This window comes from Formica exsecta, unplaced genomic scaffold, assembly GCF_003651465.1.
Source record: "Formica exsecta isolate Colony F162 unplaced genomic scaffold, ASM365146v1 scaffold878, whole genome shotgun sequence".
In the NCBI taxonomy this organism is placed as follows: Eukaryota; Metazoa; Arthropoda; class Insecta; order Hymenoptera; family Formicidae; genus Formica; species Formica exsecta.
This window is the reverse complement of record NW_021853648.1, coordinates 218,843-243,045: the sequence shown is the minus strand read 5'-3', so window position 1 is coordinate 243,045 and position 24,203 is coordinate 218,843. Positions and strand designations below refer to the sequence as shown.

General features: G+C 30.8%; 6 protein-coding genes across 10 annotated transcripts in view; 2 read left to right on the top strand and 4 right to left on the bottom strand.

The window, feature by feature from the left end:
* The first annotated feature begins 215 nt into the window (after nucleotides 1-215).
* On the top strand, nucleotides 216-2,092 carry LOC115244894 (cilia- and flagella-associated protein 157-like). The gene is made up of 5 exons (XM_029822905.1): nucleotides 216-463; nucleotides 638-909; nucleotides 1,183-1,336; nucleotides 1,400-1,579; nucleotides 1,680-2,092. Exons 1-5 carry the CDS (start codon nucleotides 309-311, stop codon nucleotides 2,056-2,058), a joined length of 1,140 nt encoding a protein of 379 aa, XP_029678765.1. The 5' UTR covers nucleotides 216-308; the 3' UTR covers nucleotides 2,059-2,092.
* A 122-nt stretch (nucleotides 2,093-2,214) lies between these two features.
* On the bottom strand, nucleotides 2,215-4,376 carry LOC115244892 (ribosome biogenesis protein NOP53). The gene is made up of 4 exons (XM_029822902.1): nucleotides 4,236-4,376; nucleotides 3,461-4,161; nucleotides 2,663-3,186; nucleotides 2,215-2,421 (listed from the first exon to the last, which is right to left on the bottom strand). Exons 2-4 carry the CDS (start codon nucleotides 4,157-4,159, stop codon nucleotides 2,328-2,330), a joined length of 1,317 nt encoding a protein of 438 aa, XP_029678762.1. The 5' UTR covers nucleotides 4,160-4,161; nucleotides 4,236-4,376; the 3' UTR covers nucleotides 2,215-2,327.
* A 248-nt stretch (nucleotides 4,377-4,624) lies between these two features.
* LOC115244890 (ADP-ribosylation factor-binding protein GGA3) lies at nucleotides 4,625-10,781 on the top strand. 4 transcript variants are annotated; one of them, XM_029822901.1, is made up of 12 exons: nucleotides 4,625-4,965; nucleotides 5,100-5,238; nucleotides 5,367-5,527; nucleotides 5,849-6,082; nucleotides 6,325-6,498; nucleotides 6,673-6,892; nucleotides 7,174-7,530; nucleotides 7,679-7,805; nucleotides 8,112-8,463; nucleotides 8,550-8,732; nucleotides 9,010-9,120; nucleotides 9,428-10,781. In XM_029822901.1, the coding sequence occupies exons 2-12, from the start codon at nucleotides 5,202-5,204 to the stop codon at nucleotides 9,518-9,520; spliced, it is 2,049 nt and encodes a 682-aa protein (XP_029678761.1). In that variant the 5' UTR covers nucleotides 4,625-4,965; nucleotides 5,100-5,201; the 3' UTR covers nucleotides 9,521-10,781. The 4 variants fall into 4 exon arrangements, 1 of the variants encoding a protein (XP_029678761.1); XR_003885452.1 differs by having other exon boundaries at nucleotides 4,627-4,911; nucleotides 8,112-8,464; nucleotides 8,562-8,732; XR_003885451.1 differs by having other exon boundaries at nucleotides 4,627-4,915; nucleotides 8,112-8,464; nucleotides 8,562-8,732.
* A 221-nt stretch (nucleotides 10,782-11,002) lies between these two features.
* LOC115244893 (target of rapamycin complex subunit lst8) lies at nucleotides 11,003-13,980 on the bottom strand. The gene is made up of 7 exons (XM_029822903.1): nucleotides 13,671-13,980; nucleotides 13,292-13,444; nucleotides 13,054-13,115; nucleotides 12,836-12,986; nucleotides 12,411-12,613; nucleotides 11,854-11,996; nucleotides 11,003-11,672 (listed from the first exon to the last, which is right to left on the bottom strand). Exons 1-7 carry the CDS (start codon nucleotides 13,794-13,796, stop codon nucleotides 11,548-11,550), a joined length of 963 nt encoding a protein of 320 aa, XP_029678763.1. The 5' UTR covers nucleotides 13,797-13,980; the 3' UTR covers nucleotides 11,003-11,547.
* Nucleotides 13,981-15,102: 1,122 nt separating this feature from the next.
* Nucleotides 15,103-19,508, bottom strand: LOC115244902 (N-acetylneuraminate lyase-like). 2 transcript variants are annotated; one of them, XM_029822916.1, is made up of 8 exons: nucleotides 17,677-19,508; nucleotides 16,788-16,849; nucleotides 16,641-16,717; nucleotides 16,274-16,419; nucleotides 15,986-16,154; nucleotides 15,730-15,875; nucleotides 15,439-15,610; nucleotides 15,103-15,379 (listed from the first exon to the last, which is right to left on the bottom strand). In XM_029822916.1, exons 1-8 carry the CDS (start codon nucleotides 17,680-17,682, stop codon nucleotides 15,228-15,230), a joined length of 930 nt encoding a protein of 309 aa, XP_029678776.1. In that variant the 5' UTR covers nucleotides 17,683-19,508; the 3' UTR covers nucleotides 15,103-15,227. The 2 variants fall into 2 exon arrangements, with proteins under 2 accessions (XP_029678776.1, XP_029678778.1); XM_029822918.1 differs by having other exon boundaries at nucleotides 16,641-16,711.
* A 1,107-nt stretch (nucleotides 19,509-20,615) lies between these two features.
* Nucleotides 20,616-24,203, bottom strand: part of LOC115244905 (1-phosphatidylinositol 4,5-bisphosphate phosphodiesterase epsilon-1-like) — a 39,277-nt gene continuing 35,689 nt past the window's right edge. The window contains 1 exon segment of the mRNA XM_029822921.1: nucleotides 20,616-24,195. Coding sequence (XP_029678781.1) covers nucleotides 23,908-24,195 — 288 coding nt within the window. The 3' untranslated portion in view covers nucleotides 20,616-23,907.

Here is a 24,203-nt window from a genome sequence, read left to right as displayed (position 1 = left end):
AAGCTTTGTATAGAAGGTCTGATTGGCTGCTATTGCAGAAAATTTTTGAAATTCTAGAAATTCTCTAACCAATAGCCAATCGATTCATGTTCGATAAATTCTTCATGACAAATAGTAATATATCCTACATATCGCAAAATCGAAAAATAATCCTATAATAATGAGCGCCTTTTTCAAATAAAACGCGCAACATGTCACAAATGTCACCCGATTATTTAATAGATTTATAAATGCATTTCTCGTATATTTTCTAAATATTATGAAAATAAATTGTTAGGCGAAATATTGACACTGTCGTGATAATAAAAATGGATTTGTATGGAAAAGATAAGGGCAATGTCAGTTTACCATCGCGTCTTCAGTCGCGCGATTTTAAGGAAACCAAGCTGAAAGATATCATTATTAACACGCAAAAATGTTTGTATGATTTAAAAATTGCAGAATCAAATAAAAGAATTCAAAGGTATTTATTTAGAAAAATATTTTTAGTTTTTTGGACGTACATTAATTTAAGATTAACTTTGGGATTAAGGGAATGTGTTTATTATATTTTATATATGTAAAAAAACTTTGTGCTTAAAAAGGTGCAGTTGATTTCGAGTATTCTATATAATAACAAAAACAATTTTTTAAATAGATTAGAAGAACGGAATAAGGAATTAGAGAATACTTTAGAAGATACAGATGATTCCATCAAAACTTTGCAAGAAGAGAAAGGGAAAGAAATATCTAGTTTAAACTCACAAATAACTTCTTATACAGTCAGGACAGAGGAGTATAAGAATCAATTAGCTGCTCTTGAAAAATCAAGGATTAATGATAAATTCACTCACACTGAAAAAACTAAAAATATTGATGAAAAATATAAAAACAAACGACTCATGCTCATTTCACAAATCAAGCTCTTGAGTAACTGCTTCTTAATATTTTATACAATCTCATTTGATCAAATTTATGCTCTTTATATGTGCTCTTAATTTGTAGAAATTTTATTGTATGATCTACTTAATCATCTATTTAAGTTTGTGTAACTCAAGAATTCAGTAACAGATCTTAAATATGTTACAATTTGTTTACAAACAAAGTTTATCATAAATTTTTTTCTCTTAAAGATTAATTTCATAGAATTTTTTCAAATGATTAAGTTTTTTATTTAAAATTTTCTTAACACATTGTTAAAAGGCGCTAAAACTAATGTTTTGGAAGATTACAAGTCAATGCAACATATCCTGGAAAAAAAATTGAATATGAAAAATCAATATTTAATTCATCAAAAAGAACAGGTAGCAGAGAGCTTGCGTCAAATTGAACACAAATTCAGGATTGACAGAGAAAAGTATAACAAATAAATTTTGCTTTCTTAATCGAAAGGGAACTAAAATTGTATTGATTTATATAGACTCAAAAAAAACTTATATAATTGTCTCGTGGATCTGGCTAGTGCGTTTCAACTTAAAGTAGGCCAACATATGCCACATTCTATAGCCAAGTTATTGTCAGAAAATATAGCTATAAGCAATCAATTATCAATGATTGTGGAAGGCATAATTCCTAAAAAACAAGATTGCATCTTATATGAGTAAGCCAATAGATTTTAGCATATTTCTAAATTTATTAACTTTTAATTTGATTTTATATTTCTGTAAATTATTAATATGGCAACATTTATTATTCCATAGTAATGAAAAAGGAAAATATAAAAACAAAATCAACAATGCGCACTTGAATGCAAAGCGATCCATAGTAATCGCCAAATTAGAAAAATCCACAATTGCTATGTTACGTCAAATGCACAATAAAACAGATAATAAATTATCCAAAATAATCAAATTCAATCATCTTACGGAAGAGCAATACGTGGTGAACAAAGACAATGCTAAGATTAAAGCACAAAAGTGTGAGATGTATGTAAAACAGTTGGAAATTTTGCTTTATTGCGAGAAAGAGAAACTCGCTATTGCTAAATATCAGAAGCAGTGTGTATCTGATCAATTACAAGCATATTTACAGATGCTCTATGATGTTAAATATGTACTAATAAATCTTAAAACTGAATAAAAAATGTGCAATTATAAATGACAAAAATAAAGCTGCAAAAATAAATTTGGATGAAAGGAATATATATACCTTATTTAGAAATAAAAACAGATTGGTAACTGCCGCTTTATTCTATGAAGGGTGGCTAACTTAAGATGGATATTGAAAATGTATTTATTTCCCTTTCCCTCATTTTTATATATTTCTCCAATAATAGATTTGATTACAGATATTAGTTTTTATTAGATAAAAACAATATATATGATATCTCAAATATATTAGTAAGAGCATCAAACCTTATTGTGAAGTCGTAACTTAACAGCATTCAGGTTTATTTTATGATCTGGTTTCACAAATTTCTTCATCTTTGCTTTGTCACGTTTCCTAAAAAAAAAAGCAATATGTGAAGTAAAATCCTTGAAGAGATAATTTGTTAATAATTTTTTAAAATTCTCAAGAGCTAATTAATAATTTTCATTACATAATTTCTTTTACTGCACACACACAACTTTTTTCTTTATTATTTAAAAATTTTTTCTTTTATCAAATTCTTCTAAACCTATATATTTCACTGATATTATATATGATTATTACATTTTACATATCTATTTTTTTTTGTACTTACAATTTTATGACAGCTGGTGCAACAATACTTCTCTGTTGAAGCGATTTATACCGGTCTTTCAGTAAATTTGTGGAGGACTTACAATTCCTCAAATTGCCAGTCAACTCTTCTGGAAGCAGGAAGTCAGGATCCAAGGGCTCAAATTTAGTCTTACTTAGAGCCTTTGGCATAATAGACTCTCTTTCACGTTTCATCTTTCGTTTTTGTCGCAAAAGTTCTTGCTTCTTCTCTCTGACCTCTATTTGTCGTTGCAAATTTTTCAGTTTGTAGACATCAGAAATTTTCTTCTTATCAATTTTGATCAATATACGTTCATTAGCCTCTTGTTTCTGTTCTCTTTGTTTTCTTCTCTGCACAAGAGTTTTTTTGGCATTTTTCACAAGTTTATTACTTGCCATTGTGATAGATGAATCTTCCTCATTGTTATCTTCTTCAGTAAATTTTGAATTTGTTGTTATTTGCTTTGTTGGCAAGCCCTCAGACATTTCTTTCATTAAATACTCCTCTCTTTTGTTTAGTGGAATCTTAAAATGCAAATCTAATATTAAAAATTTATATCTAAGATATATATATATGTGTGTATGTAATAATAGTTAAAAAAATTATACAAGTTACAAATAAGGATAGTATTAACATTATATTATATAAAATTAACATTAACAGTAAAAATAATATATAAAATAACCAATGATAATATTACATCCACATCAAATGCAGGTAAAAGATAAAATTTTTACTAGTATATTATAGAATTAGGAAGATTATATGTAATAATTACTCAAAAATTTGATGACATGCCTTTTTAAACATCTGAGTAGTAACTCGATCAAGATGCTCCTCTTGTTTCATAATTTCTAATTCCTTCTGAGCAATTTGGTGAAGTAAGTCTTGATGATCAGTATACGAAGGATTATATGATGTACCTGGATGTGGCACTTCTACTACTGGTAAAACAGATGGCTTTTTCTGTAACGATGAAGGCAATTTTCTTTTTTGCACTCCTAAATGTTTGATCGTATGTCTAACACTATCTGAAGACATCCATTCAGTAATTATTTCCGGCCATATCTTTTCTGACAATACGTTTGCGACAGCCCATATATCGCCTTTACTTTCTTTCTTCTTAATGTAATTTGTAGCAGTTTTTGTGAGAGTTTTATCCTTTAAAACTTCTTTCTTTTTCCTGAGTCTTACATGATTCCTTTTAGAAATCGGATCAGGAACTTGCGTATGTGGCTTCAGAGAAGCAAAACATTTCGGTTCCTTATTCTTTAAAGCTAACCTGGCAGCCTGTTTGGAAGAAGCATTTGTGATGATTTCAGATTTGTCGACGACAAATAGTTGAGAATCCACACGCTTCGAGAAAGGGGCACCCAGTCTTTCTTCTAACCTTTTATTATCTAAAAATTTATCAACATCATTGATGTCGATGTGTTTGCGCCAAGATCTCTTTGTTTTTTTAGAAACTTTACGTTTCTTTATCTTAGCGTCACTCATTTCTGAAAAGAAATATTTACTTTTATGTAAAATGCAAAGATATATAAAACTTTTTTCTAGTTTGATCAATTTTTACCGGTAATATTAGCTTAAATTTTTCAGCTGAATCGAAAATGAGCACGTGCACGTATTGACATATGCATCAATCCACACTACAAGGATGGGAAATCCTACTCTTGGGATAGATCAGTATTGAATTGATCAATCGGACAAAAAAGTCTTTGCTCCCTTTGTCCCGATTGGTCAATTAAACGTTTACTTTACACCACCGGTAGAATTTCCGAACGCACTCCAACCAACGAGATATCACGAGGTACTAAATTATAGCGTAGCCAATCAATCATTCGTTTTTACGGAAAATCGGTAAGTTGATTGGCTATTGCTTTTTTTCCCACTCGATGATGGATTAAATGGCGATTTTATCGACAGTCAAAAAATCTTGTGACTACGTATTTCCAGCTTTCAATATAAATGCGATGGCGTTGCTGTAGGCTGCAGGGTTTTACGAAAGACGGTGGCGTGGCTCCTCTCAATTGTCAAACTCCTATTTGATCCATCTGATCTTCTCACAGTCGGTGATGCCAACCCAAATCGCATGAAGTGATGTTAGAAGTTAGATGATAGCGTATAGCACAGTGTAAGCAGGATAAAAATCTGTGAAGACAATACAGAGTGACACAGAGTGACAGAGCCAGGAGTCAGGATGGCTCCTGTGGCAGAAACAGCTGTTCTATGCTGAGGAGCTTCATAAAGCGAGTAAATAATAAATTAGACACAAAGCAACGAAAACCGATGTTTTGTATTAAGTGAGAGTCATTAATAGATAAACAATTCGTAAACTGATTACCGAGCTTTACTAGCTTAGATTTAATTGCAAGAATAATTAGTGATTCTAACGTGAGTTCCATCTAATGACTGACAATTTCACATGATATTGCAGAAAATTGGAATTTTTTACATAAGATGCTAAAGGTGTCATTTTAATCACTGTAGAAGTATCGACAAGAATTATATGCAGCGATAAGTGATTACTATTATAAACATGGATGTGGTGACTACTAGCTTAGAAGCTCTCATACGTGAGTAGAAGCTAAAAATTAACTTAGAACACTTTGTTTTGTATTTAAGTATAGGAGTTTTTTTTAGTAGCATATTAATTTGGCATATATGAAGTTTTATATATATGTATACATATATTGTTATATAGAGAGGGCTACAAATTCACAAAATCAGAAGCCAGACATAGCAGCGATTGAAGCATTCTGCGTGATGCTTACCAAAGAATCGGAAGGTATACAAATAGGCACAAAGTTATTGGCAACACATATCCAATCACTTAACGAGTCAGAAGCACTCCAAGCACTTTCAGTATGTTATTTTTGAATATTTTACAGATCTTAATGCTTGTACAATTTATTAAATATTTTATATTAATTACATGTGTAATTAATATAAAATATATATAAAATATTAATTATATATGTCGATATCTCTAAGCTATTTAAAGATTTATCTGAAAGATGACGCTAAGATATGTATCTTAAAACTAGTATAAGTCAAATTTTTAAGGAATATATATTTTAATGACATAATAATAAGAAATTTTAATCTTAGCAAGAAATTTTCAGTATTAAATTTATAGAATTCTGTAAATAAATAATCAAATAATAGATTTATATATTTCTTCAGTTACTAGATACTTGTATGAAAAGATGCGGCCCGTTATTTCATGCCGAAATCGGAAAATTCCGCTTTCTCAATGAGATGATAAAACTCGTCTCGCCGAAATATTTAGGCACTCGCACAACAGCAAGCGTACGGCAAAAAGTATTGCAATTACTTTACACATGGATTAGAGAATATCCTCGCGAGTCGAAAATTAAGGAGGCCTATGAGATGCTTAAGAAACAAGGAGTCATTGAGGTTATATCTGTTATTTATTTTATATATATAGTTTTTTATGTTATAGTTTTATAATTATAGTTTTATAATTAAAAAGTTTTATATTATAGCTTTATGGCATTTTTCTTTTCTTAATCTTGCAATACTGGTAGCGTCACAAAATGCATAGTCACTTTATTATCTTTCTATTACATTCTATGCATATTTTACTCTAAAAATGAGATATCAAAATATTTGCAATATGTAATAAAAATAAATTACAGGAAGATGCAGCATTTATAATGGCTAACAGTGAGGAAAGTCAAAAATCATCTAAGATAAAGAACAATATATTTGAAAATGAAGAGATGTCAAGGCATTTGCGCAAGTTACTTCATAGCAAGGATCCTTATGATCTGCAAACTGCAAACCGATTAATCAAGGTTATGGTGAAAGAGGTAGGATTATTTATAAAATATAAAAGAATATTTACAATAAAATCCTTAGATTCAGATTCCCTCAAATATTTCACGATTTCTTCTGACATTTCTTAAAATCCTATTTTACATTCTTGGAATGTAAATTGAAATTTTCTTTCTTAAGCTCTGGTTACAAATTATCTATTTTTGTAGGATGAGGAAAGACTGCAATTAAACTCGCGAAGGAATATGGAATTAGAATCAGTGCACAACAATGTGAAACTCTTATCAGAAATGCTGGATTCATACAATCAGAACGAAACCAGCACAGAGGATCTTGAATTGATGAAGGAGTTACATCAAGCGTGCGAGCGGTTGAAACCTATTTTGTTGCGGCTCGCTAGCGAGACTCAGGGTGATGTTGAAATGCTTGGTATGTTACATGTTTTATTATACATCAATTATCACCGATTTTCAGTTGTAAATCTGCTTTACTTATTCACTGAAAAAATTAGAGAATTTTACGATTAGGATATAGATATAATCAATTAAAAATAATTAAGAATTGCTCATTTCTCTCTAAAATAATAATATATAGTACATAAACTGGACTGCGCATCACCATTTGTTATTTTGCTCGTGCAGATTTTTCCTTTATCACTAATCTATGGTCAACAAATCTCCTTAATTATTTTTCCATGCATTTTACTTCAGCTGATGTGCTAACTGCGAGCGATGAGTTGAATCAAGTTTTCGAGAAATATACATCCGTTATTGTTCTCGGGCAATCTCCCAAATCTTACGCGACAGAATCTTCTAAACCAAGCTTTAATAATGGATCATCTCTCCTGGACTTATCGTCTCCCACTGAGAGTGTTCCCTGCGAGAGCACGACACAGAGCACGACACAGAGCACGACACAGAGCACAACGTCGACAAATCATCGCTCGGATATGGACATGTTGGGAGATATCTTCAGTGTGTTAGAGAAACCAGTCAAATCGGACACAAATTTCTTGATGCCGAATGCCATCATGCAACCAATCAGTATTTCACCTATGAACAAGAAAAGTAAGTGTGATTAGGAAGAAGATTTAGCCAAAAAATGGTTGTTTTTTAAATTATTTAAGCGATATTTACCTTTAATTTGCTACTATTTCTTGAATTTATTTGTTGCATATTTATTCACTGTATTATTTTTTTAAATGATATTTGATAGATGAAGTTACCAACACTGGCGAGGAAAAGATAGATAGTAAAGCGAAAGCATTGGAAGAGTTAAATGAATTGGGAGAAACTTTACTTAAGCAAAGCTTGTCGGGTACGATTGCTCGTTCGTCACAAGGGTAAGCATATCTATGGATTTTAAATCCTTCTAAAAAGTTTTCCCTGGATTCAATGACTGATAGTAACTGACTGAGTAACAGTCAAACCTCAATATTCTTAGCAAAATGAAGAACAATACAAAAGAAAATGCTAATATTACAAAGATATTAAGACATGTATAGAGAGTGAAGCTAAAGATAAAAAGGTTTACTAAAACTATCTAAAAATCGTTTGGTTTAGATATCTTTGATCTTCTTGATGCCATATACGCAGCATATAAAAACTTTTTAGACTAATTTAAAAAAGAAGATTTAATATTTTTACAGCAAAGTCAATAGTAATATTATAAAAACTCAAAGTACCAGTGATTCTGTTCGGAAACAAAATTGGTCTCATGAATCTAGCAATAATATATCGCAACACATCACGACAGAACAACCAGATACAAATAAATGCGAGTCAAATAGTAATTTTGACATTTCGACATCTTCAAATTCGTCAAAAATTAACGTGACCGCTGATCTGTCGTGCAACAAAAGTATTAATTCCGAAAATGCAGAAACGGAAATACAGCAGCAAGCAGAAGTGACGCAATTGCTTAACGGCGCGTCAACGATAGCAGATGCTGAGCCTGGAATCAAACCATTGACTGATATCACTGTCAATCTTGAAGATATTATATATATTATACATATTCTTCCTTGACGCCTAAGTAAATTTTAAGTTTATCTTATTCTGCATTTCTTATATGTCTCACATAACACCAATCATATTTTACAGGTATAAATCCGCCTCTAACAGTAATCGAGGAAAGAAATGGTATAAGTGTGGTGCTCCACTTTACTCAGGACAGTCCTAGACCAGATGTATCTGTAGTAGTAATTACTACGATGAGCAAAAACGCAAAACCACTTAATAATTATTTATTTCAAGCAGTTGTGCCCAAGGTAAGTATCCAATCTATTGTGGGATATGCAATATGATATCCAATAATTAAAAACTAACGTTAAATTTCTTAGGAATTACTAAGCACATAAATCTAGAAAAAAATATAAAATTTTGAAGATCAAAGATATAAACATGAAGTCTTAAAAGACAATATTATTAAACAATCAATTTCAAACATTTATATATATGTTTAACATTCATAAATCTAACAACTTTACAATATTTTTTTATAAAATAAGATAAATATTTTTATAACTTTTTGAAATATGTATGCAGAAATGCAAGTGCAGGCTGCAACCACCTTCCGGAACAAATTTGCCAGCACATAATCCATTCCTTCCACCATCCGCAATCACACAAATTATGCTGATTGCAAATCCTTTCAAGGTATATAATTACATTTCTTTTGAAATCTTCTCAAAAGTAAATAGTTCAGTTATTTAAAATAAAGCACATTAAAATTGTATCAATATTATTAATACGATATTTTGCATTCTTGAACATAAAACTGTGTTTTATCAAATAATTTTACATAACATGTAATACATTAAAAACATTTAATGGAACTAGTTTGAAGAGCTTACTAGTTTTAAGTTATTCAATACATTTATCTAGACAAAAAATAATCTATTTTACAAGAATGCAGAAATGTAATCACACAATGTTTATCTCTATGGAAAATTTATGATTTCAGGAGCCCATATATCTAAAGTTTATGTTAAGTTACACGATGGACGATGAAACATTTACAGAAATGGGTGAAGTAGACAGATTGCCTCATCTATGATCCAGTGCATCTATGATATGACTTTGATGCAATGTTGCACTCGTCGTGTTCTCGGTAAGCCGAGAATAATATAAGAAATATTCCAATTACCGCGATCCAATTATTCAAGAATATGTGCAGTCGAATTGTTAGACATTCTTTACATTTTAATCTTAGAATGCGGAATTGAAACCACCATATTCTTAACTCATTAGAGACAAACGACCATTTTGTTTTTAAATCTGAACCTTATTCTAATGGCACATTGCATAAAATAAAAATATTGTTTTGATCATAAGCACAACATTTTCATTCTACACATTTCTCGTTAAATAGCAAATATGAAATAGCTTGGGAATTAAAAAAGCTGAATTGATTGAGAATGAAAGTGTTACAAATATAGAAATTTGATCGTAACAATCTGAATAGATTCATTTGAAGATGATCTCATAATTCTACATGGCCACTATTTCAAATAGAAATAAAGAAGAAAAAAGTAAAAGGCCAAAAGTGTAGTAAATCTTACACAAAAAGAGCTATATTTATAGGGAACAGTTTCTCATGATATGTCAAAACTATTATAGATGAAAACAATGAAATAAGACCAGATTGTAAGTGGGATCATATAAGTTGCAAATAATGGTGTTATTTGGATAATTTATTACAGTTTTTATTGAAAGATATAATAATGATTTAATCGATTTCTGTTATTTTAAGGTCATTGAGATCGAGCCTTTCCTCTATTTTAAGATTTCTAAATAGTCCCTCTTCTTATTATAATGGCATTTATTATAATATTAGAATAAAAATGCCGTTACGTGTTTCACTCATTTTAATATGTGAGCACTTCACAAATATGAATAGTGGCAGAGCAGAGTGTATGAAGAGAACCCCAATATAAGAAAAGTTTAAAGAGAGACAGCTGACTTAGAATAAAGGAAAACCTAGAATAGAGGAAATCGATTATATAACAATGATCATATTTCTTGGCGACTCGGATTTAAGAAAAGCTATCTTATTGCATGAATGTTGTAAAAAAACTGTTTAATAAAATGCAATCAGGAGTAGGGGAGATGGAGTATTTGTGATGTTCATTATACTGCAAAATAATATATAAAATATTTTCTCTCTTTCTCTCACATACATCTCACGTACATAAGATCATTTTACATATTCTATTCATATATAGTCTATAATAGAGTATAAATATGACAAAGCGAAACATCGAACACGAATTATGCATTCTAAGATTAAATTAATGAAATAAATATTCAATTAAAAAGAATTAAATATGTTTTATCTTAGTGAAATAATTGACATGAATTATTATAAAAGATAACGACAAAAGAGAGAGAGAGAGAGATAGAGAAAGAGAGAGAGAGAAACACACAGACATGTATAACCGCACAAAGTTTACCCGTAAAAATAAAGAGCGCTCGTTGGTGTCGGCAATCGAGTGTGAGAGAAAGAAAGAAAAGCTATAAAGATGTATTCCTAAATTTATGTAAATGAAAATAATTTAATGAATTGTTATGGACATTTTCGTTTTCTGTCGATATTCTGGTATATATTCATTTATATATTTAAGAGTCTATCGTACATATGTAGTTGTATGCTGCTTTGTGATATATGCTTTAATAAGTGTAAACCTATATTAAGACTGCGAATTTAATAAACCAAATAAGAGACAAGAATAAACTAGAAATCACCGAACCTATATAAAACAAAAATTTCGCAAACATATTTTAATGATATTTTAATTAATAACTAAACTATTCAATTATTATGTTTTGAATATATTTGATGAATCTTTCACTGAATTTTTAAAATTATTAACTTTTTTCTTTGAAAAGGAGAAGGGAGGGAGAAAGATTTACAAATGGTATAGGTATATAATATGTAAGTAAAATATAGTATTAAAAAACAAATATTACTATTTAAAACTCCTTTTGCACGTGTAACAATGACACAATATATCTGAAATTATAAATCGCTTTTGATAGAAAGCAAAACAGAAGAAATAATATTTAAATATTCACTTTCTATTCTTAACTCGCGGAAACAATTTCGTCACGGAAAGCAAGAGCTATAACGGCCTTTTGATGTCCTTGATATTCTCGTTCTATTGTTCCTGTAAATGCATTCCATAGTCTCGCAACTCCATCTGAAGAAGCTGCATAAAATATTAAACAAATTAAGTAAAATTTTGATTGCAGATTTTATTTTTATTTTTATTAGATTTTATTTTTACGAATATTCATTAAAATATACAAGTTGCTGTATTACGCGCGTTGATAAAAACTTACTGCGCAAGGGAAATGGATTAAGAAAGAGTAAAAATATACAATACTTACCAGTAAATATATATTGGGAATCTGCACTAAATGCTGCATCCCAAACCCAACGCTTTGCTTCATGCTGAAGCACTTGTACTTCAGAAAAGTCAGTCGTTCTCCATACTCGGGCGGTTTGATCGGCTGACGTCGTCACCAACAAGCTTAACAGATTAATTTAAATACAAATCTTATTTGGCAAAAAGTAAGAAAAAATATGAAGCTTTGTACCATTTATTAGAATATATATAGTACTTTTTAGAACATCTTATAAACTTATATATATAAATATATTCTTATTATGCAATTTTTTATTTATGGCTAATAGAATCTAAAATAATTGAAGTTTGGCTCCTCACTGTAGCCACATTGGATTGTATTAAAGGTGCACAATCTGAATTCTTTTCTATTCTAGTAATATTAAAACTTAAAATAAGCATTTTTCTTTTTATTTGATTTATGTTTGTAGTCTAAAAAAAAGTGCATAATCTTTGGAATATGCTTTATATGATAAGGCTATGTAACAAATATATAATGTTTGAAATACCCATCGTAAAATAAAATGTGTAAATACTCACGTTGAATCGGGACTGAATTTGCAGCGAAGAGCATAACGTTTATGAGCTAGGAGTTTATGACGCGGGTTAAGTCTTGTAGGCTCCTCTCCAATACCTCCTGTAAGCGTCCAGATGTAGCAATGTCCTTTATTATTTACGGCCGCCATGTACGAACCATCTTGATCTACCGCGATATCTTGAATCGAGGATTCAGCCTCAGGAATCTGAAATACGATAGAAATATTTATCAAAACACAAGTAGCATAATTACTACAATTAATCTGATGTTCAAAATTTTTTTAAAAATATTTTTAACAGATTTTTCACACAGTAAACATTTTTAAATAGAATTATAAGCAAATTATACAAAGCAAGTAAAAATCTTTCTTTTTCTAGCATTTTAAGAATGTGAATGTGAAATTTCTAAATATGGAAAACACGAATACCAGCTGTTCATTATGATCCGAACGAAGATCCCACAAGTGTATAACTCCACTTTGATCGCCGACTATCAGTTCTGCTTGATTAGGATGCAAACATACACAATTTACAGGTGCGGATACTTGAAATATTCTTTGGCACTGAAAGCTGCTAGATCTGTCAATGAATTTAGTGATTACTAAATTGAAAACAAATCTCATCCTTGTTCATATAAATAATTTACCTTAAATCCCATACTCTTGCAGAGCAGTCTTCTCCACCTGTGTACATCCACTTTCCTTCCTCCTGTTTGTATATATATATATATATATATATTATTAAGATATACTTATATAAATATTATTAGAGAATAATGTAGTTTAAAATATTTCTGATTTAGATCAACTGTCGAAGTAACAATAAACATGTATGCTTGTAAAAGAAAATAGTATACATAATAATATATAATATCAATATTAAACCTGAAAACCCAAGCTGGTGATATTTTTCGATACTCCTTCATAATTGATAACTGGATTGGGATTGTTTGAAGCTAGATCATACATTCGTATATGTTGATATCCAGCAGCAGCTACGACATACTTGTCTGGTGTAATGTCCAAGGCATTGACTTGCTGTAAAACTCGTTAAGGAAGTTCAGAGAAAATTCTATATTCAAGTTATAATAATGTTTCCATTATTACAGTGATAATATTGTTATTCCTATTTTGTTTATATAGATATATACACATGTGCGTAATTTGATAACATATATACACATGTGTATCAAGTTGCAAATACATATCAAATATGTGTAAGAACATGCAAAATATTATTCGCTTCAAAATTACAGAAGGATACAGAATCCGTATGTTGACATGTTCGTTGACAGACGCCTGTATGCGGTTGCCATATTTTGATAGTGTGATCATAACCTCCCGTGACAAAAATCACCTGTTCATTGCTAATTGCACCGTCAACAGTCATTTCCAATATATTTATGACTTCCTAAATGTAAAAAACCAAATCACACACATAACAAAACGTGACTAGACATCTTGCAAACATCTTGTATCAATGTATCAGCATTGCTACTTTTCGAGAAATTATCAACCACACCATAGAAAAGTCCAAGATCTGAGAAAGTCATCCTTTCAATAAATTGATATGAGAGATGCAGGGATTTTTCCTAATCAATTCATTTTTCTAACCATGCGTGATCCACAGAATCGATGGAATATTTTTGAGCGCTTTAGAATTCTATATTTTGAAATAAAATATCCATTTTAATATACTTTTCTCATATTAATAATTATAAGGAATATAAGTGCTTTATTAAAGGGAGATATTAATATAATATACATATTTTATACATATTACATATATAATATAATAGAATTTATGAATTTTTTGAAAAACAATTTTTTTTTATTTCTTTCGCCATAATGGACCTAACAATAGGTTTGTTCGCGTTGCTTGAACTTTTTGCACTCAGTATCTTCGCTTTCACTTTCTTCAACATCCGAATATATATTTATCTCGTTTTCAGTGCAGAACTTTTTGAGAATTTCAAGCAACGCGAACAAACCTAGTACTGTATATCTCGATAAAATATGTACATTACTGAGGACGATTGCTATTGGTCGAGCCTCACGATTTGTCCAGTCAATTCCCATTTTCACTCATGTGAATAGGAACTAAGGTCGAAGTGAAACTGGCGCCACTTCAGAAGTATCGCGATTTGAATTACGCTGGCTCCGAAATTCTCGTGCGATTTTTTGCAGGTAATATAACATTATAATTTATAATAAGTTAGAGAAAACTTATAATATCCGAAAACCAATAAGGAATTACAATTTTCTCTACTGTATGCACAAATATTCGTATGTATTTGAATATTTATTTAGCAAATTGTTGCCTCAAACGCCGTCTTCTTCCCCCTCTCCTCCCCTCGCCTGTAATAGTTCGTTATACTCACAATCAGTAAATTATTATTTTCATCTCGTAATATTGTGCTTTTTATATAATATAAACTCACTGTTACCTTTGTTCCTTGAAGATGAGTGAAAATAAATTGAATATGTCATGCAGTATTTGGTAGTGCATAATGTTTTATGAAGTAAGAATTTTTTTTTATGATACGTGTAAAAACATTTTTGTACATAATCTTTAGATTTCGTATAAATTAATTAAAAAAATTTTTTTTTTGTAATCATAATTAACAGTAGAAAAATACAATTTGCATCTTTCATTTATCCTAATTTTTATGGTAATTAACATCTTTTGCGCATTATTAATTTTTAAAATATGTCTTTATATTATTTTTTATGCTTACAATAATTTTACAAGTAATTTTTAATGGTAAGTAGAATACTCAGCATAAAGAGTATAAGAGTAATAAAATATTTTCAATCACGCTTAAATTTTTGGCTTATATCCTAGATTTGTTAAATCAGTTATCATAGTTGCTACAGCATCAGGAGTAATAGATGTAAGTGGTGCACGAGGTAATCCTACATTGATCTCAGTAAGAAGATTCATTGCTGTTTTCATAGTCTGCACCCAATTGCCTGTAAATAATCAATCCTTAGTAACGATGCACTTTATTAAATGCAAAAACAATATTTACCATGTTTTGTTATAACAAGTACAACGCTTGAAAGTTTCTCCTGTAAATTCTTAGCTCTTAACATATCTCCATTTTTGCTAGCAGCAAGAATATCCAGTACAAGTTCCGGAAACATATTTATGCTGGTCATTATGAAGGAGTCCATTCCCAATGCACATGCAGCGTTCACTAACTAGGATAAGACCAAGGTAAATTAATCTCTATTACATTAGAATCAAAATTAATATACATATAGAGTTTGTTAGCTTTTTTAAGACTTTTTAAGATTTAATTTGAAGATTTAATTTTCACCTGATCGTTGCCAAGAAAAATAACATATTTCTTGTTATTGGCACGTAATGCTTGTGCACCCTCTTCTAAATTGGCACTAGTGAACTTTATACCCACAAATGATGGTATTTTATCATCAATTGATTCAAGGAATTGTCCCATGTGTACTACAAAAACATTATATATGATATACGCACACATATTTGAAAAAATATCAATATTGTCGATTACATTTATTAATAAAGTTTATCATGCATATATTAAAATGATTGCTCACTATTAACATTGGTTAACATAGGAATATGGTAGTATAATAATGGTGTGTTTGGTGCTGCCTTTCCAATTCTCTCCAAGTATTCAATTAGTTGCTGAGGAGTAGTAGGCTTGAAGTATAACTCTGGTAAACAGAGTATAGAATCTACACGTAGAGAATCTGCATGTTTTGCCTGTGAAATTACGTTATTCAAATTACGAATTTACTTTATTATTTGACTGCATTGTATTGTTGAACATTATTATGTATCACATTAGTTATGTATCTTATATCTATTGATGTTGTACTTACAAGCTCGATAACATCGGGAAGAGGAGCGCCTCCTATTTGAATCATTAAATGTTGCTTTGTACTTTTTGTCGCTTTTACCCAAGCTTCAGCAATGAATTTTCTTTCAGTGACAGACATTGACGTCCCCTCACCACTTGTACCATTGACTGCAAAATGATATATGTCAGTTATGCAACATTAATATTTTAGTTTTAAAATAAGAATGGCCATATATCTCTACTTTTTAAATAATTCTTAAGCAAACTTTTTTACAAGAATTCAATAAATATGTATAAAATGTTAGTTTGTGTGTGTGGAGATATAGAGGATATAGAGAGACTAAAAAATATAAAGAGACTAGAAATTTTTAATAATAAAGATCACTTACCAAGTATACCATTAATTCCTTTTTTTGCCAAATATGTTGCATATTGTGGTATAATATCCAAATTAAGAGATCTGAATCTTGAATAAATATTGGTCATATTATCAAGTAGTTTAACATTAGCAGAGCTTATAAAAATAAATAAATTACCCATCATTTTCAAAAGGTGTTAACACTGGGACAATGAGACCTCTGTAGGTGTATGACAATCGCTGTAATTAAAAATTTAATTATCTGCAGAATATAAAAAGTGCTATAATCTTTGTTTTATTTATTTTTATTTATATGAATATCTTTAATGTATATATAAATCTATTATAAAAAATAAAAATTGTACAGAGCATAAAAAGATCATGTCATGGCTTTTTAAATGGATTTCTATTTCCTATCAGAGATGTTTTTAAAAACATATCACATATTTAAATGCGAAATTTAAACTTTTAATTTTATTTCAAACTATTCTATTCATGTCCATTAAAAGAATAAAAAAGAAAGTATGTGCAAACAACACAGAAAGAAAACATTTTACGAGTATTTAGTCAATTTATAAAACAAATAACAATATGGGATTTTACTGTTTAGACATCACAAGATGTTTTGTTAGAATCTTTTTGTATAATTAAATACATTTAATATTATTTAATAATGCTACTTATAACTGTTTTTATTAATTTTTATTTTTTTATATTTTCAGAATATATCTTCTTTTTGATCATTCTACACTGAGAAATGATTGCAATTTGAGAATTTTTTGTGGTGCAGCACATACGACTGACTGGTGAGTCAATTCAAAATTTACGGGAACATATGATTTTATTGCAACGTCGATGTTTGTAAGTACGATATATATAGCTCAAACTAACTTTATGGTTAATCACGTTTGTCAACAAAATCATATGTTACTTATACATTATATCACTTAAGTTGTGATGCGTGTAATTATTCGCATATATATGAACAGACAGGAGTGCAAACTTTTGATTATTTAAATAACGTTTGTCTAATATGTGACAATTATTGTGAATATTATTCTACTTACGGACATCGTTAATAAATGTAACGGTAATGTGAACCTAACGAGCGCAATAGCGTAAAAAAAAACGACTGATAATTCTAAATACACATTCTCTTTTCCTCCTGCCTTTGCCGAGTTCTGATAAGATAGACTGCCGTCTTATTTGCCATCAACATCACAACAAGTGTTTAAAAAATTCATATCTTTTGCATTTTATTACTTGCATAAAATGTAATCATTAATAATACACGAGACATACAGATAATTCAGTGATAATAACATTATTGGTTTTAAAACGCCAATCATACACTTTCTTATTCGACAAATTTCTTATTTTCATAGATTATAAATTCCCTGAAAACAAATCGAACTAATTATAACGGTTTTTAAACGGAATATATACGTAATTTAAAAGATTTGTATTAAATTTAACTATAGTAAATTAAAAGTTTCTATAACTCTTAATTATTTTAAGAAAATTATATAAAAATTATATGAATACATATATTTTTTTTATTTATATAAATGTAAGGGGGTGGAAGGAGAGAGGGGAAATTTCCTTTTTAATTAATTTGACGACTTTAATTATTTATAAAAATGCTTTTTATGTTTATTTACATGTAGATCCTTTTCCTCAACAATGTCAATAGTATTAATATATTATTGTAATAGTAAATTCGCTATAAGTTCCAAGATGGTCGCATGCTTCATTTTATTTGTTTAACGGGTATTACATGCTTTTCTTTGTTTATCGAAACGAGAACGGAGGCTACTCGCATGTTTACGTAATAACGCCAAAGAGAATTCTATTTAATGTTAGCTGCTACTCGTATAATGCTCCTTTTTTTATTTTGCAATAATTGCCACTTAAATGTGACGAGAGAAATGCTACGGCATATTGTATGCGTACTAGGGAAGAAGTTTTTTTGTTTAGTAATAACATTTTTTTTGCCTTATAATCTCTTGCGTCCACTTTTTATGTCTTCGAATATCATACGTGACTCCATGGTGACTATAATGCCTGAATATGTGGTGGCACATTGCTTAATAATATCTGTCTCATAGAGCGAAAATATATTACAAAGAAGAATTTCTTTTCTCTTTTATATCAATCAAACTGATATCTGAAGTTTACAAAAAGTGTAATCTTTCGTGCATATACACACACAATGATAACATTGTTGAAAATTTATATTAAGTAGAAATAGAGTAAAAGATATCACACACATAAATGTCGACATGATGCCAAAATTATATAATTCGGATTCAAATATTACTGATTAAAAATATATGTTCCCCGAAAGAACTGCATAACAGCAGTATTCTTTTCCGTATTTTTCACAACATTATTTTTTAACATGGTTAATTAATTTGATACGTACTATTTAATTGATGAATCAAATAGTAGGCTAAATCATTGAACAAGATGAACGCTTCGGAAGTAGGCAAGAAACAATAACAACTGACCTGATTTCGAAGACAACCCCTCTCCGAGATAATTATATAATTATTATTATTCGGCGATTTAACTAATTACTGCACAGTTCGTTAACTCGCATATATAATTTTTTCCAACGGTCGTAGTGATACATCTTGTTGTTCGATGAGCCGGAGAAAACCGTCGACGAGAGATGCGGGGGCAGCAATCGCTTACAAGATAAATGCGTTACGTATGTGATAAAGTTTACACTTATGAAAAAAAGACATCTCGTATCGTATTTATACCTCGATTAGAGATCGACGCACCGCGCGTAGTCGGGCCAGCCCGATTGCGACAACATGCATCGCTCATGTGTATTAATTAATCAATTTTTCTTTTCTTTTCTTTTTTTTTTTCTTTTCTTTCCTTTTTTTTTTTTTTTAATGTACGCACATGATGTGATTGTTTATCACAGTATTAAATTTAAAAATATACATATATATATATATATATATATGTATATGTATATACGCGCGTTTTTTTTTTTTATATCAACGTAACAGCTATCGAAGAATCACGGATATGTACAATTAGGGATATGCCCGGCCGACACGTTAGCATCATTTGGTTTTTTTGCTCGATCTTCTCGAGGATGATATTTCTGTTTTGGTTTCCGTTCTTGTCCGTTGTTTTTTCTCTCTCCTTCTTTCTTCGTGCGGATCGTATTTTCGACCGACGAACAAACAAGGAGACTTAATACTGAATCGTTTACATAGGATCAACTCCTAGGAGCTCGTTCGATAGTGTCCTTAATCAGAATGGTCCCAAAAATATTAAGAAGTAACCGTTTCGTGCGCACGCCGCTTTTAAAACGCGTCCAATGAGTCTTTTGAAGTCGGCCTCGAAGAGGGAAGGGATAAGGGACGAAGGTTTGAAATCGTTGAAATCGAGCATGGGTGCCGTGCAATATATCGGCAATCTTTTATTTTTTGCCTTATATTATTTGAAAGAAAGAATAAATTTTATCTAAAAATAGATAATAAATAATAATATAAAAAGGGAGAAATGTGATATATAAATCTTTTTTAAAAATTGATTATTTCTGTGATCATGTATTAAAGTTTCGTTATTTCTCTTTTTTTTTTTTTTTTTTTTTTTTTTTGATCGCTCCGCCTCATTTACTATCTATCGCATTTTTCGTCTCGATTAAAGACATTTTTTTTTCTTTGGCTCCGAAATACGCCACGTACAAAAATGCAGCGCGTGGCTCGATGGCCTTTCGATTTTTTTTGTACTAATGCAAATATCAAATAATATATCCAGTCCGCACATTAAATCATTAAAATAGAAATTATGAAATGGATGTTTCTTCTCTTTGGCATTTAATTTTGTATTATATGGTAATATATGTAAGTAATAATAAAATAATATCAAATATATTTTGTTCAAATTGTAATATTATTAACTCTATCGCGATTAAAACTAATGTTGTCCTACTAATTTTTTCAAAATAAATTCTTGAATTCATAAGTTTATATTTTAATCATTTATTCATGTTTTTATCATGGATAAATAGCATGTTATCATTAATCTTATCTTTGATTATTTAATAAAATAGAGATAATTCACATAACTTTATATATTATATATTACTCTATAATCTACAAAATTTATAACATTATAAAAGATTAAAATGTTCACGTGGCAGTTGAAATGTTAAATTGAAGTCAAAGTTAAAATCACTAAAAAAACTCGATTATTATTTTACGGGTATTAATTTTCTATCGGCGGCGCCCATGCTTTTGGAGGCGAATTTGGCAATTACATGCAACTCGTTGCAACATCCTACGGCGGCACAACAAATGTTTACAACGTTTGCAACCGAGACGTAACGTTCGATAAACACTGTCTGTTTATAGTCGATGATTCTCTCGATGCGGGGGTTTAGCCGGAGGTCCAAGGAGCGTCGAACATTAATTACAGTAATTAACGTTATTAGTAGCCATTGTTCGTTACTGCTATGTATATAACATGATATTTGTTGCACTTGCCAAGTTGTTGCACTTTTGCAATTTGTAAATGTTAGTCTTTCGCCGTCGACATTTGGGAATTTTTTTTTGCAATGTGTTTGTATATACGTGTGTGTGGATTAAAATTTATATAAATTTATTAAAACCGTACGAGAAGAAAATATATTTTAGATAGTGTGAAAAATACTTTTTTTGAAGGAAAAGAAAGAGAGATTATATATAAAATACATCGGCAAAAAAACCAATTGAAAAATATTTAGATATGAAAATATTATCTTTTAAGAATTAAGCGGGGACAGCGAAAAATATTTTCAAGAAATTGTGGGGGATTTATTACTCGTCGCTCGCAATATTGTCAAGTACACTGATAGATATACGATATAAATTATCGTATAAATTAGCTAATTATAGTTTGATCTACATATTCTGCGAAAGTAGTTTGTGGTATGACAATTGCAATTTAACGGCATCTACGCGTATAAATATAATTGGCCCATATCTCGCTTCTCTTCAATGATTTGATTTACAAGTTGTATCAGGCTAATTTGATCGTTTCTTCTCGTGGCTAGCGACGATCGCGTTCATCAAACTGTACCGAATCTAGAACCTCTAAAGATATTACTTTATCGAACGACGTTTCTCTGTTATTTTTTATCTACTCGAAAAGTTATATGTATGTACAAATATAATTGGCCTGCGTGCTTGCGTCTCTCATTTTTTTTTTTTTATTCCGTTTGTTTGTTTTTCCTGTGTTTGGTCTCTCGTGGATATGTGATTATACGTATTTTCGAAGAGATGAGGTAAGGAGAAGGAAGTAGTATCCAAAAATATAGAGTCTCCAATGAAGTCGCGAATTATCTCGGAAGAAAGGATACAGGGGATTATCGGGAGTATCGAATATATATTTCTTAAATAAATATTTCTTAACTATTTATTAAAAAGATCCTAGCGTTTTTTTTTTTCGTTATTGAAAGAAATCTCTATCTGTAGGAGGGTCTCGGGAATATAAAATATCTGAAACGATTCGGAGGACTCGTGTGGAAGACACGGGGCAAAAGGCTGTTCGCGACCTCACTGATTTGTGACGTCAGATTCCGTATTGTGTTTCTTTCATTAGCTAATTAACGTTAGCAAAATTATTTTCGAGAAAATTAGGCTGTCGGTTTCGAGTGTACGACGATACGCATCCGAATGCTTTTTCGCGTGAAAAAAATAATTTAATAGAACGATAGCACACTCGAACGCGAATTTTCATCGACACTCCTTGGTCTCGTTTATTTACAATCTACGTATATACGCTCGCTAAAACAGTTAGGAGAGAGGGACGGTAATCGAAAATGCAACACCGATCTACCCTCTAGCATTTTAACAATATATAGTAAATACGATCTCTCTCTCTTTCTCTCTCTTTTCTCTTTCTCTTTTAAGTAGCAACTTTCAATATACATTACGATGCTCTTATCGGATTCTACTCAAATTTCTTATCACATGATTGACTAGATGCAAAAAAATGGTTATCAACATTAATAGAGCGATCAAATAAAGTGTGATAACAGCGATATATTTAATTTTATTACGTAACTTCCCCAATGAAAGCGCAATTTGTATCAATGTAAAACATTTCAGGTACGACGTAAATGATAAAGATGATGCGCTTACAAATGATAAGAAGTCACGTAAAGAACTGCGGACTCCTTTGTGGATACGATTGGTATCGATCAAGACAGATAGAGGATCTGTCCGATATGTTTCAAACGGAAACACATTCAAACAGGAAGCACTTCCAATACGTCTTAACATACGAATTGTCGCAATGTTACTGATCTACTTCACTTAAAATCGTACGTCGTTTGGCAAAATGTTTAAGGGATCGCGCGGCGCGATCTCGCTTTCTTTTTATTCGTTGTACAAAAATAATAAACTCAGGCGCGATGTGGCACTAATTTTTCTTTTCGACACGCCAGCGCGTCGATCAGACGCGGCAGTTTACACGCCAACTCGCGTCTGATGAATTTTTACTGCCACACGCAACACAAAATTAATATATCCGTATTAATGCTCGGCTTCTAATGCTTGTCAGAAAAATCAAGGGGACCAAAGAGTCGTCGCTTTGCCACTTAATGATTGTGCGATCGTTGCTGCAGAGAGATCAGATATTCTATATATATAAATATTAAGATTCTTAAAAAATTTTTAAAAACGGCGACATAATTAGTCTTCTTCTCGGTATCGCCCAATTTTCTTAAGAAAATCTGATTTATCAACGTTGACTTTACAGTGACTTTATTAATGTGACATTTTTTTTTTTCAAGTATCATACGCGAAGATAATTGCCCACGTAATCGAATAATTAAGAATATCTCGTGTTATTTTCATTGATATTTTCCGAAGAATCATTTCACTTTTTAAAGTGACCAATTTTTTCTTTTGCTTTTTTAATTTGCTAATTCTCAGAGTTTTATTTTTTCTTATAATATCGCCGCATAATAAAAACGCGCTGTCTGATATTTCTTTAGTAACGCGATGATATTTAAATATTCTGATCGTACCCTATCATCATTTGACTTAAAGACTTACTGATTGTAATTTCTTCGTTCGTGACACTTGTATCGCGAAGATTCTCGACAATGTAAGATCCTTCGATTTCTTACTTCCGTTTGAGATTATTCCTCGGCAGGATCGGCGACATGAATTGTTTCGTCAAGATCGAGACTAGCTTCCGATCATATTAATTGAATTATAAACTTATAATTGATTTCTCCGAGCGGCGAAGATCGATGATATCGACGTCGCCCTTGACTGCCACTATGATTTCCAGACTCTCAATTTCCTTAACGAGACCTTTTTCAAGTGAAGAACGGCGTTCGGTATATCGAATTCGCGCGCATCCTCCCCATCGGAATGAACTTCTCGTCTACGACCTGATATCAGCAGCCGATGTCTCAGGACTCTGGAAGTCGGGTCCGACAATGCTTCCGAAACTGGAACCTTCTCCTTGCTCGATCCCGGTAAGGATACCGATCTACCGACGGAAAATCCTTTACTGAGTCTGTCGAGGGTCGCGGGCAACAGGTGCCGTCTCGGAATAGCTTGCTCTCTTT